General features: G+C 34.8%; 1 protein-coding gene and 1 long non-coding RNA gene across 2 annotated transcripts in view; one reads left to right on the top strand and one right to left on the bottom strand.

The window, feature by feature from the left end:
• LOC128201656 (uncharacterized) overlaps window positions 1-13,529 on the top strand; it is a 107,476-nt gene that overhangs the window by 79,308 nt on the left and 14,639 nt on the right. The gene's annotated exons all lie outside the window — the stretch shown is intronic.
• On the bottom strand, window positions 686-5,919 carry LOC113509809 (juvenile hormone esterase-like). Its single transcript, XM_026893234.3, has 3 exons — window positions 5,646-5,919; window positions 3,566-4,878; window positions 686-1,661 (listed from the first exon to the last, which is right to left on the bottom strand). The coding sequence occupies exons 1-3, from the start codon at window positions 5,775-5,777 to the stop codon at window positions 1,496-1,498; spliced, it is 1,611 nt and encodes a 536-aa protein (XP_026749035.2). The 5' UTR covers window positions 5,778-5,919; the 3' UTR covers window positions 686-1,495.

Below are 13,529 nucleotides of genomic sequence, written 5' to 3'. Positions count from 1 at the left end.
CCACAGATTTACAATAAGTCCCTATTTTACCTATGACTTGATTTTAGTTTACGTAACTGGGGGTATGTTGATTGACCGAAATAAAAAGTAACTTATATTCTTCTTCGTCTTTTATGTTTACTAAACTAGTCGTGTCCTGCCGCTTTGTCCGTATTCTTACCGTGATTTTACATAACCTATAACCTTCCACGAGAAATTAACTATCAAATGCAAAAATAATTTTTCAAATCCGACCTGTCGTTCTGGAGTTTTTTTTTTATACAACTTAGAAAATAAGTGCTTTATGTTATTCTCAATTTCGTGTATAATATAGTATATATCATATATGTGTAAGTATATTTGTTATTCATATATTCGTTTATATATGTAATTTTAGTATGTATGTATATCAATAATTAGTAGTACCGCATTCGAGTATTCTGACACTTCCCTATGGTTGACTGGGAGAGAATGCTTTTAGCATTAAGTCCGCCATATACACATATTTGTACTAATGAATAAATAAATAAAAAAAAAATGGCAAACAAGCTGACGGTCCACCTGATGGAAAGTGGTAACCGTCACCTATAGACATGAGCAGTAGCATGGACATAACAGAGTATACTGTTTCGCCTATGATATCCCCCATGCATTGCCATTCCTGAGGACTCAGATGTTATTCCTCTGTACCTTGTAAATTCACGCGATATCCCATCCTTCAAACCGAAACACAGCCATGCAAACACAACTGCTTCACGGTTGAAACATGAATGGGACAGAGGTACTTTACAGAGGGAGACTTTGTACAAAAGTCGATTGCTTGAGTACCTCTGTTCCATTCTATTCTAAGTTGTATAAAAAAAGGACTCTTGAGTTACTCTATTTGTTGATGAAAATCGCATTAAAATCTGTTGCGTTGTTTAAAAGACCTAAGCATACAGATGATGGGAAACGACGTATTTCATGTATTTTTAATTTGTGTGGAAGGATATAAATAAAATTAACGTCCACGTTTATTGTCATCTTATTTTATTACAGTAAATCAAGCAAATTATATCAATATGTCAATTTAATATTTTTTTTTTATTTACAACACGGGGGGCAAACGAGCATGCGGCTCACCTGGTGGTAAGTGACTACCGCCGCCCATGATCACACTAACGGCATTGCAGGTGCGCTGCTTTTAAAAAGGAATATGCTCTTTTCTTGAAGGTCATGTTGTCGTATCAGTTCGGAAATTTTGCTGCTGGATGTTGATTCCAAAGAGTGGTTGTGCGTGGAAGAAAGTGCCTTGAAAAACGCACGGTGGAGGACCGCCACTCGTCCAGACGGTTGGGATGAAATTTTAGTTTATGGCAGTTGTACGGTGCTGATAATAATATAAAAAGAATATGAAAATGGGTATATTTTCACCAAATCTCAGTCAGAAGAGAGTCTGAATATTTTTTTTTAACATTAGTACGTGTTTTATGGATGCCTCTTCACTTTTAAAAGATATGGCGGTGAAATGACGCAATTAGAACTCTATTCCTGCGTATTCATAAATTCCTTTCCAGAAATTAAACATTTCTGCGTCCAACTGGGTACCGGGCGTTAGTTTCTCGTCTATATTCAAGTAGTTATCCTGACTGCTGTCGTACGGCTTCCATGTGATGCCAAGTGACGAGTCCGGTGTTGGATTTCTGTAATGTAATGAAACTGCGCTAATAAAAGATTATTCCTGATGGTTATTTGGTAATATATAAAAATAAAAAAATTCAATGACTGGATAACATTATAACAGATTCAGAAACTATTTCTAAAGTGAAAAAAAAAAAGGTTGTCCTACTCTCTCGTATTTGCTGTGTCCATAATTAAAATTGAAATGTTATCCACCAACCACATTATGGAATGCAATAAGTTTTTTTTTATACCACTGAGGTGGCAAACAAGCATATGGCACACCTGAAGGTAAATGGTTACCGTAGCCTATGAATGCCTGCAATACCAGGGGTATTACGCGCGCGTTGCGACCCTGAAGAAACCTCTTTACCCCCCTTTTGAAGAACCCCATGCTGTAGTCTTTTGGGAAAACCTCGGCAGGGAGCTCATTCCATAATCTTAGTGTTCGTGGGAGAAAACATCTCTGAAACCGCGTTGTTTCAGAATCTACATATAAAAACTGAGCGAGTGAGAGAGAGACAGAAGGCAGTACTTCATTAGTACACCGTACGTATTAGTAGGTTATAACAAATTATAAATATATTTAAATACACTATCGGAACTTAACGCAACGAAAAACACGTAAACGTTGGTAGAATCTACGTCGAAACGTCGGCAATGAAGAAGGAGATATGTACATAACAATAATTTTTCGTCGCGCTAAGTCACGATAGTGTATTTAATGTGTGTATATTATTATATTTATTATATAATATTAATTAATTAATTAAATAGGACGAAAATTTAAAATACCTAATTACAAATTTACAATTACGAGCAACAATATCAGAATAATTTTACTGATCGAACGACGACAAACAAGGAACTGTAATCACAAGAGTTTATCGTTACTAATCACCTGTTGCCATGACTGGCAAATTGTTAAACTGATAATTGTTATCTTAATGTAAACATATAATTGCACAGTACTCTAGCTGATCTAGAAAAACGTTATTTTGCTCTTACCGCCACCTACTGGGGCCATTTTTAACTAACTTCAAAGAGAAAGAGGTACTGAATTCGGTTGTATGTTTCTTTTTCATGTTTGTTGCCCCATAACGTTGTCAGTTGTAAACCGATTTGGAATATTCTTTTTTTATCTTAAAGACTTACAGATTAGTCTCATAAAAAATCATCAAAATCGGTTTAGTAGTTTAGTTTTTAAATCAAAATAACTGAGTTAGACACAATTGAAGTCGATTTTTTTATAGAGCACAATCTTAAATTATTTCTTTTCGGGAATTTATTTTTGATGTTGACAAACATTGTAACACGTGATATATATATATATATATATATATATATATATATATATATATATATATATATATATATATGACGATAATGAATTCATATATTTTTTGGTGTGACGTACCACACTGTCTCCTGCTCTCAAATGCTTACTGTTTTTACCTAATGATTACAGTGTTCATCAGTACCGCACTTTGTGGTATAATATAAAGGAGATCTATGCTCAAAAGTGGACAAAATGGATAGGTTATAATTATAATAATGATGACGATTATAATATTAAGTATTTTACGAGCAATTCTATGTGATAGAGTTAATAAATAAATAACTAATAGAGAAATAAATAATAATAATAGAGAGAAATATAACTTTCTTATCATCCTCAGGTGTCCTTAGTGTCAACTAAAGGAATTCAGCATACTATACTGACGAGCAAAAGAAGAAAAAGTAGAAACAAACACTATACTATGCTATTTGGTTATCGTCGTTATAAAAGGTTATATCACCTTATTAGCGAGACATATTTTTGGAGTTAAGGATAGTAAAATAAAAGATAAAATGTGTTAAAAAAATCCTCAACAAAGCTATGACTGAACCATCGAGGGCTTCAAAGTATATTTACAATAATACTTACCCGTATTTTGCGAAGTTGGTAAACAGCGTGCAAGTTTGCTTTATCATTTTATAGGCTTTACTATTTTTATCACTCTTTAGATTCAGAGATTTCGCGTCGAATAAATACATAAGATCATCTAAATGTGCCGCTCCTGATATGCCATATTTGGCACCTTCATTACCATAAAGATTTCGTTCCGATGTACAAGAAAATTTGTATACATATAGTTTAGACGTCTTGATATATCTCGAGTAATTTTTGATAAATCTGCAAATATCATATGTGAAATTACACTCCGAGGAGTAATCAATAAACTCCTTCATAGTTTCCAAATTAATTAATTTCCTCCCAAAGTAATGTTCGTGTATACGTTTTGAGATTTCCAAAATTTTCTTAGGCGTGCCTTCCAGTAAAATTTCTCTCGGAACAAATAACTCGTCCCACCTATCGTATTCTTTGAGTAAAGAACTTTCGTAAAGTTTGAGCGCGATCAAACTCTCTTGACTTGTGTAACCTATAAGAATGTCAACATTGTTCGTTTTTCCTGTTTTGACAACATTCGCCGGAGTTTCTGTAAGGAAATGTTCTTGGCCAAAATCTTTTTCAACTACAAACGTGAAATGATACGTCTTTAATATGTTCAATGTGACATTCTCGAAAGCCAATACAGAAGGGTTTGTGTCGACGAGTTTCTCAACTGGAACGCTTTGAAGGAACTCCAATAGTTTATCGGCGTCATTGGTGTCGAAGCCTAATTGTTTTCCAAGAATAAACGCTTTCTTTCTAGGTTCAAATGATAACGCCCAGTCGCAAGATGGCACACCGCTCATTGATATAGCTCTTTGGAACAGTCCTTTTGATAAAGGCGATAGAACATGAAAGATAGTGGAAGCCCCACCAACGCTTTCTCCAAAGATCGTGATATTATTTGGATCGCCTCCAAATTGTCTTATGTTTTGATTGACCCATTTCAGAGCTAAGGCTTGGTCTTTCAAGCCAGCGTTTCCAGGGACCTCTGGTGTGTCGAGGCATAAGAATCCCAAGACTTCGAGCCTGTAGTTAATAGTAACTAAAACAACGTTATGGCTTACAAGAAAATCAGGGCCGTAGTAATCGTCATTTCCTGATCCACTTTTGAAGGCGCCACCATGGATGAAGAACATGACCGGTAATGGTTTTGGAGGCTTAATCTCAGGAGTATAAATATTGAGATAGAGGCAGTCTTCACTGCCGGGGAGATATTCATTTGTAAGAATGTTGTATTGAGTACAAATGGGTCCATGTTTTGTAGCTTTCCTGACACCATCCCATGGCAGAGGTGGTTGTGGCGCCTGAAACAAGTTATGAGTATGGTTTGCGAACATAAAATTCATTTAAAGTAAAAATTTAATCATTGTGTTTAAGAAAGTAGTTTAAAAACTAGTTCATTGTGTATATAATATATGGTTTAGATTAGGCTTAGCTTAATCTCTTTTAATAATATTCTTCGAAACAAATGAATCCTATGTGGTTCCAAAGTTTTATTATAAAATTCTATTACTAAGGTACGATATTATTGCATGGTATCAAGATTCCATATAATTATGCCAAGAATACCATGTTAATGCATTTGCATCGAAGTTTAATGGTTATGCGAAACATGCCAATTGATTGTTAGTAATGGATTATAGATTTTGAAAGAAAATGTAATGGATGAATTAAGTCAAATGAAACATTGATATTCTTTTTTTTGTATGGTATTGTTATGTAATGGTTAATACAATTTATATTATACTAGCGACCCGCCCCGACTTCGCATGTGTGCACATTACATCGCATCACATTAGAAACCTCTAAAATTATTAGTGTTTCTATATTATATTATGAATATATTATACACATAAACCTTCCTCTTGAATCACTCTATTAAAAATTCGCATCAAAATCCGTTGCGTAGTTTTAAAGATATAAGCATACATAGGGACAGACAGATGAGAAGCGACTTTGTTTTATACTATGTAGTGAAATTCGACTATACTCATATGCATAAAAGTATACTCATTCATTCATTTGTAAATAAAATAATGGACTGATTGAATTTTATAAAAAAGTTTTTAACCTTAAACCTCAATTTACCGACGGGCGGCGCTGCGTACGGTATTCCTTTAAAACTGTAGTACTTCCCATCACCAGTGCTCGTTTCCAGTTGTTCTCCTTCCAACCAGCCTTGCTGCACTTCCACCTTAACCATATTATATGGATTTATAGAGCTTTGAATAATAAATTCGCTATTATGAATAAAAATACGTGTCTCTTTAGCTGCGTCCACAGAATAGTTATGTAATTTTGTATTATATATCACTATTATATTATCGCAGCAAATGCTTGTTTGATAATATAACAAAAATAACTAAGAACTTGTTTTAATAACGATGACAACGCTTTATTGTCCGCTGACAGCTTCAATTAATGAAATTGGTACGTTCTAATGAATGAATTGGTAACAGCGTACTTTAAAATTATAAGATCATAGGTACCATCTGCCAAGCGTGGCAACTACTGTGCCTAAAGTGAGACGGATGCTCGTTCTTTTCTTGTATTTTTAAAAAACAATATACTTTACTAGGACAACCACTAAACGGTCTTGGAAACCATTATGATTAATTATTGTTGAATTTACCTAAGACTTACGTCCTCAAGAATGGCAACGCATGGGGGTATCATGGGTGAAACAGTATACTCTGTTATGTTAATGGTACTGCTCATGTCTATAGGCGACGGTTACCACTTTCCATCAAGTAGGCCGTTACCTTGATTGCTATTCTAAGTTGCATAAAAAAAAATGTATCCTAGTGGGCTAACTTACCTATTTCACCTGGGGTAAAAAGGATTGTTAGCAATGGAGTTTGACAGCCTCATTGCTAGCAATATACCTTATTAGGTCGACCTCCACGTGGTTTCCCCTAGAAACCATCGTGAACAATTCTTGTTGAATTCGTCACGATGGGCTAACTGACTTACTTCATCCTCACCTATCATTCTTCACTGGTGCCCCGCCGGTGTATACCGATAGCGCGGGTGGGGTTACTATTCCATTATCATCCATTAAAAAAAACTTGTTTCACCTATCATCCTTCACTATCCTATCCAATCAGTGTATACCGATAGCACAGGTGGGGTTACCATTCCATTATCATCCATTAACACTAGAGGGAGACACTCTTACACAGTTAGTAGCAGTATTTCAATTAAAATAATTATCTTTAACGCGTATTTCTTGACTATTATTATAAAATAGGCATTTATTCAAGTAAAAAATTCACATCGTATGTCGAGGATCATTAGAAATATTTTAATATCCTAATGTAATAAAGAAGAAGCCATTATCAATTGGGAATCAGTGAACGATAAAGCAATATCAGTGGTTTCCTATTCATAGAAAATTAATTTCTGGATCCCAAGTCCGGTAAAGGCCGGGACGGGGTTCCTTCAGAAGGAAACTAGGCGAATATTTTTTTAGGAAATTGTTTATTTCATTGTAATAGATATGTGGGCGCACGTATATGATAATAGCTTTCGTTAGAGTATGGAAATCAAATAGGTATACATATCTGCCTTTAAATTATGTAAAAGCCATGCTTATAAAGAATGTTCATTTTAAGAGAAATAATAGTCTCGTGTTATAAATGTGGTAATTTTAATATGATCAATTCTATTATGTATTTATTTATTTACCATTATTGATAGATAGATACATACTCTTTATTGTTTCCTCCAAAAGATTACAATAGTAAACTTTTTATAAATATAAATAATTACAAGAAATAATCACAATGAGAAAACAATGGGCGACCTTATAATTTATTTATCCTTCATCATCATACCAGAGGGAGACTTTGTACAAAAGTCGATTGCTTGGGTACCTCTGTCTCATTCGTGTTTTAACCGTGAAGCAGTTGTGTTTGCATAGCTGTGTTTCGATTTGAAGGGTGGGATATGGCAGTGAATTTACAAGGTACAGAGGAATAACATCTGAGTCGTCATGAATGGCAACGCGTGGGGGGTATCATAGGCGAAACAGTATACTCTGTTATGTCCATGGTACTGCTCATGTCTATAGGCGACGGTTACCACTTTCCATCAGGTGGGCCGTCAGCTTGTTTGCCATTCTAAGTCGCATAAAAAAAACTTAACATTTCTGTAGATTTTTAAATGTTTGCTTATAAAATAAAAGTAGGCGCCTGGCGCACTTCACTTCAGACTCTCAAGGGGAAGCGACATCGTATTTAATTTAACATTTTCCATTCTTATTCTTAGGCAATTGATGTCAATTCTTGCTACTATTCTCTTTTTTATATTGGTAAACACAGGCAGACGAGTCTCTTGATAGGAACTAGTAAGGGAAGGGATTTGTCGTCCTCCGTGGCGCAGCGGTCAACACGCCTGCCTGCGACGTGGACAAAAAATGATCTTTTCCTGATTGGCCTGGGTCTTGGATGTTTATCTATATATGTATCTATTATAAATATAGTATCGTTGAGTTAGTATCCCATAACACAAGTCTCGAACTTACTTAGGGGCTAGCTCAATCTGTGTGATTTGTTAAAAAAAAAAACAAAGACTAGCTCAGCACAGCTAAATCGTAATGCTGGTTCACAATATGCCCCAGGTGTAAAAGCTGTGAATCACTATATATATACATATATATGTACATTCATAAATCATAATATTTAAATGTAAGCACAGATTGGTGTTTATATTTTTTTTTATGGGTTAAAATGATATGGTAACCCCGCCTGCGCTAACGGGATACGCTGGCGGAGCACCAGTGAAGGGTGATAGATGAGAATGAAAACAGGTCAGTTAGCCCATCATGATGAATTCATCAGGAAGTAACCATGATAGTTTCCAGGGGGAACCGCGAGGAGGTCGACCTGGTTGGGTATATTACTAGCAATGGGATTCTCAGTCTCCATTACTAACAATCCCTTTTCCTCCAACTCCGTCAGTTATAAACTGATTTGAAAGATTCTTTTTCAAAGGATATACAGACTTGTTCCATAGAAGTTTCAATAAAACCACTTGCATAGTTTAATTTTTAAATTAATACGAGTATAACTGTATGTGTATGTATTTTACCACAATTCTATTAGAGGGCCACTTTGTACAAAAGTCGTTTACTTGGTCATCTCTGTCCCATTCGTGTTTCTACCGTAAAGCAGGGTATTATGGGCGAAAATGTTATTTCCATGGTACAGCTCATGTCTTTATGCGACGGTTACCACTTTCTATCAGGTGGGTCATTAGCTAGTTTGCCATTCTATGTTGCATAAAAACAATGAAATAGCCCTTTTTCGTGGAACACATTTTTAAAGTAATGTAGATTTTTAGTTCTATTATGTATATTTATTAATTATTTATTATAAAACAATTGTTAGAGATGTCAATAATAATTCAATATCAGAATTAATCAGACTTAGTTATAGTAAATTGGTTAGTTCGAGACAGACACGTCTGGTAACAGTCAAAATCGCTTTGTGCGCTAACTCTGTAATTGTAAAAGCTAAAGCTTGTACTTAAATTAGATGAGTCTATTCCTTAAATTATTTATTTAATTATTTCACAGGAATAATATTGTATGTGATTAATAAAATAAATAAAGACAATTTCCTTTTTTATAATATTACAGTGGAGGAGCGGTAACTAGGTACATTGCCGCCATTTGCAATTATATATTAAAAACAATATTTTTCTTTTTTAAATGCTGCCATAGACAATAAAAACTTAGAATAAGAAATAATATGATTTACGTTGTCTTTTGTCTCTTTCCATGCAAAGTGAATTTTAGAAAACTAAAGAAAGAAACAGAAGACTACTAATTTTTGTGAACAATACATATATACATACATATCTGCACAGGCGTGCTGTCTCAGGGTAGGCAGAAACAATGGAACGCCAAATGCTTCGATTCAAACAAACCTCTTTCGCTTCTTCCACATTCATCAATCTTTTCATACACGCTCGCCGGTTACGGGTACTTTTAATTTGACCCTTCTTTAGCACGTCGCCTTTGTGAACAATATAGGTAATATATTATTATTTACAGAGGAACATAGCACTTATCTACAATTTTCAATAAATGCCACAAATTAGAAACAATAAAAGTCCTACTAATATAAAAATGTGAAAGATATTTCAATGTTTGTTACTCAATCATATTTAAACGGTTAAATAGATTTCAATGAAATTAGATACATGAGTAGTTTAATTAATTTAAAAAAAAGATACTTTATTATGACTGATTCGTGAAAAACTTAGTTTATTACATATTCTTGATTAGAAATTATTAATGCTTATTTATTTCTTTTAGTTAAAGGTCCCATAATATTTTTTTTTTATACAACTTAGAATGGCAATCAAGCTAAAAGTCCACTTGATGGAAAGTGGTAACAGTCGCCTATAGACATGAGCGGTACCATGGACATAACAGAGTATCCTGTTTCGCCCATGATACCTCCCATGCGTTGCCATTCCTGAGGACTCGGGTGTTGTTCCTCTGTACCAAGTAAATTCACGCCATATACACCCTTCGAACCGAAACACAGCCATGTAAACACAGCTGCTTCACAGTAGAAATACGAATTTATTTGATTCTAAAATTAGGACATTCTTTGTTAGAAATAATACAATAATCTTTGGGAACACAACCATCAATACCAGATTTCGATTCGTAAAGTTTATCAAGCAAATTAGGCCGATTACGGATGGTGCCGTGGACATCGACCTTGCAAACATGAATATAATCCTCTTTGTCCCATCCTATTATCCTATCCTGTTAAAGTTATAAATGTGAAAGTTTTAATGGATGATAATGGAATGGTAACGGAGCATCAGTGAGGGATGATAGGTGAGAATGAAAAGGCAGGTCAGTTAGCCTATCGTTTTAAATATACCTGAAATTCAGCATAATGATTTCCAGGGGGACCACGTCAAGGTCGACCTGATAAGGTATATTGCTAGCAATGGGACTCATCTTCCAAATTTAATAAAAATTAGTACAATTTTGGATTTAATATACTGAACGCATTTAAAGGAATTTTGATATTTGACATTTTATCGAGATTTAGAGAGAATAATTTGAAATTTGGATCACAGATAAACCTGGGGAATACATATAGATAGATAAGTAGGCTTTGGTAATATTTTAAGAGGGACATTGCTACATATATATATATATATATATATATATATATATATATATATATATATATATATATACTGCCACTTTCTATCATCTTACGGCTCGCCATCGCCAGGGAGTTTAGTCAGAAAATGACCATCTAGGCTGTAGGGTATGAGGGGGATGTAGGGTATTCTTTCTCAAAAGCATTTGAGAAATGTATGTAAATATGTTTTTGAGAAAGAATATATAATTATATATATAATAACGCGGTTTCGGAAATGTTTTTTCCCACGAACACTCAGGTTATGTGCATGCACATGTGCGCCCTGTCGAGGTATTCCCAAGACACTGCAGCATAGGTTTTTTCAAAAGTGAGATAAACAGGTTTCTTCAGGGTCGGCAACGTGCGCATCATACCCCTGGTATTGCAGGCGACCATAGGCTACGGTAACCGCTTCCCATCAGGCGGGCCGTATGCTTGTTTGTCACCACAGTGGTATAAAAAAAGAAATCCTCTTCAAATGGCCAAACTAACGCAGCATTCCTTTTTCGATTTCTGAAAACAAAAAATGCAGGTAAAATGTTTGTATGTTACGTAAGTAATAAGATTGACACAAAGGTTTAATTTTCATAAATCGCCGAACGTCAGGTGCGTCGCAATCGCTGTTGACAATCATCACATAGTCGAGTCATCCGTCACACATCACGTTTTATAGCTGCGGGGAACGTGCCTTGCCATCGGCCACGAAAACATACGTCTTTATATTGTAGACGGTCGCGCCCGTTCACAAATGGTAAGACGTTTTTCCATTTCTTTCATTCTTTCAAAAATATAAATCCAATATATCCTTTATATATACGTATAAAAAAGAAAGTACTAAAGTAGATAGATTTAGACTAAAAGCATAACCGTGTTTTAAAATTCTACAAGAATCTAGTCGAGCAATAAGAAAATTTTATTATGTTTTATTGAACAAAAATTGCAGAAATAGAAGAACGATGACAATTTGCTCGTAATACTTAATTCTATATTAAGATATTGGTAGTTTGAAGATTTATTCCCTTAGGAAAACCATACTGTTTTGCAAATAATAAATAAAGTACTGGTATTATTAAAAGAAAAATTTATACAATTTATATATGCATACATTATTTATTTTGTATAGGTATACATTATTAGTTATTTTCTTTATCTATGCCAATAATTAAGTAACACGTTAGTGATTCACAGTTCATCCAAAAGGCAGAGAAAGCTACTAGCGTTAAGTCCGCTTTTTGTATTATATTTTCTTTTAGCCAATAAAGTTATTTAAACGAAATAAATATTTTTTTTTATTTCATATCTTCTTTTTTGTATTTAAAGTCGAAAAAGTAAAAGTTTTATATATATAATAATCATTTTCCAAATAGACTCGTTTACAAGCACCTTTAAATCGTAATTTTTTATAAGTTTATAATTTATTATAGATTATAACAGTTTATACTCTGTAATTAACCCTGTGTCAAAACACAAGTTATAAATAGCAGAATAATACTGAGTTACCAAGAGTAAAAGCATCTCATCTCGTCGTGCCAGGGTAATGACTTCTGTATCTCAACCGCCCGTGATTCGGCCGTTATATTCTTCCGTATGTTTGAAACTTCCTCTCCGGAATTAAATCGCGCATCATACGCGCGACACGCTCCCCTGTGATGTACGGGTGTCTCGCAGTGTAAGAGCCAGGGTAATTATTTGCGGTACTAATGTCGTTACGTTCTGCCTTCACCGTGGTCTGATGACATATTAGGAATAAGGTTGTATACTGACATAGATATTTTTATTGAGACATAATAACTGTACCTCGAGTAGCATAGGATATACTGTGACGCCTATAGTATAATATATAGTAAAATAGATTGAAAAAAACTAATCATCACCATTATCATATCAGCTTTTAACAGTCCACTGCTGAATATAAGCCTCCCCCTTGGGAGATTTTGTCAGTAGTTGTCATGTTTGGCAACCGCAGTTAGGATTTGGAGACGTTTTAAAAGGGATGCTGCTTTTTTTAAAAAAAATTGAAAAAAAAAATTGTTATCAGTTTCGTATTCATATTAGCGATGACTACTACTTAGGACAGCATGGGGTTCTTCAAAAGGGGGGAAAAGGTTTGTTCAGGGTCGGTAACGCGCGCGTAATATCTCTGGTATTGCAGGCATTCATAGGCTACGGTAACCGCTTACCATCAGGTGGGCCGTATGTTTGTTTGCCACCTCAGTGGTATAAAAAAAAGGGCAAAGGTCAATACCCGGTCAATCGACCTATCCCAGTCACGCGGACAAAGCTGCGGGTAAAAGTTAGTGAGTTTACAAAAATATCTAAATGACGAATTCAGTGGGCCCTCAAATATTATGTTCCAAACACACAATAGGCACTTATGCGTAATAGGATTGGGTTTTCCTTATTTTCCTGCGGTGCCCGAGAGATTTCTTTGCCTCAAGTGTTTGTTGACAAATTTTTGTTGAAATTGGATTTTCAGTTCCGAAATTTGTTCAAATGCGCCCTCTATTCAATGTTATGACAATGGGCTTTTAAAATTAATAATAACGCATTGCGAATAATAAATAAAAGCCCTAAAGAGACAGGTGACGATTGAATCAGTCGATAGATACGATATCGCTACCGCATACATGTAACAGTAGGAGATAGCGATGAGACCGTGCCTTTTGTTCTTTTTTATATAGGTTCTAACGTTTGCTCCTTGTCATAGAAACGGCTCAGCATATACGAGTACTGTGAGTGTCCCAGCGCAATGTGAACAGCTGCACAGCGCTGGTTTT

This window comes from Galleria mellonella, unplaced genomic scaffold, assembly GCF_026898425.1.
Source record: "Galleria mellonella isolate WM207_F2 unplaced genomic scaffold, CSIRO_AGI_GalMel_v1 utg57, whole genome shotgun sequence".
Taxonomy (NCBI): Eukaryota; Metazoa; Arthropoda; class Insecta; order Lepidoptera; family Pyralidae; genus Galleria; species Galleria mellonella.
The sequence above is the reverse complement of the archived record's forward strand: the minus strand, read 5'-3'. Positions and strand labels throughout refer to the sequence as shown.

What these genes read in the sequence shown, in the direction of transcription:
- LOC113509809 (XM_026893234.3), bottom strand. Translation starts at nt 5,777, where the DNA reads ATGGTTAAGGTGGAAGTGCAGCAAGGCTGGTTGGAAGGAGAACAACTG. An exon ending in TCGGTAAATTGAGGTTTAAG is followed by an intron (nt 4,879 to 5,645) that starts GTTAAAAACTTT and finishes AACTTGTTTCAG; the next exon opens with GCGCCACAACCACCTCTGCC. An exon ending in ACCAACTTCGCAAAATACGG is followed by an intron (nt 1,662 to 3,565) that starts GTAAGTATTATT and finishes ATTACATTACAG; the next exon opens with AAATCCAACACCGGACTCGT.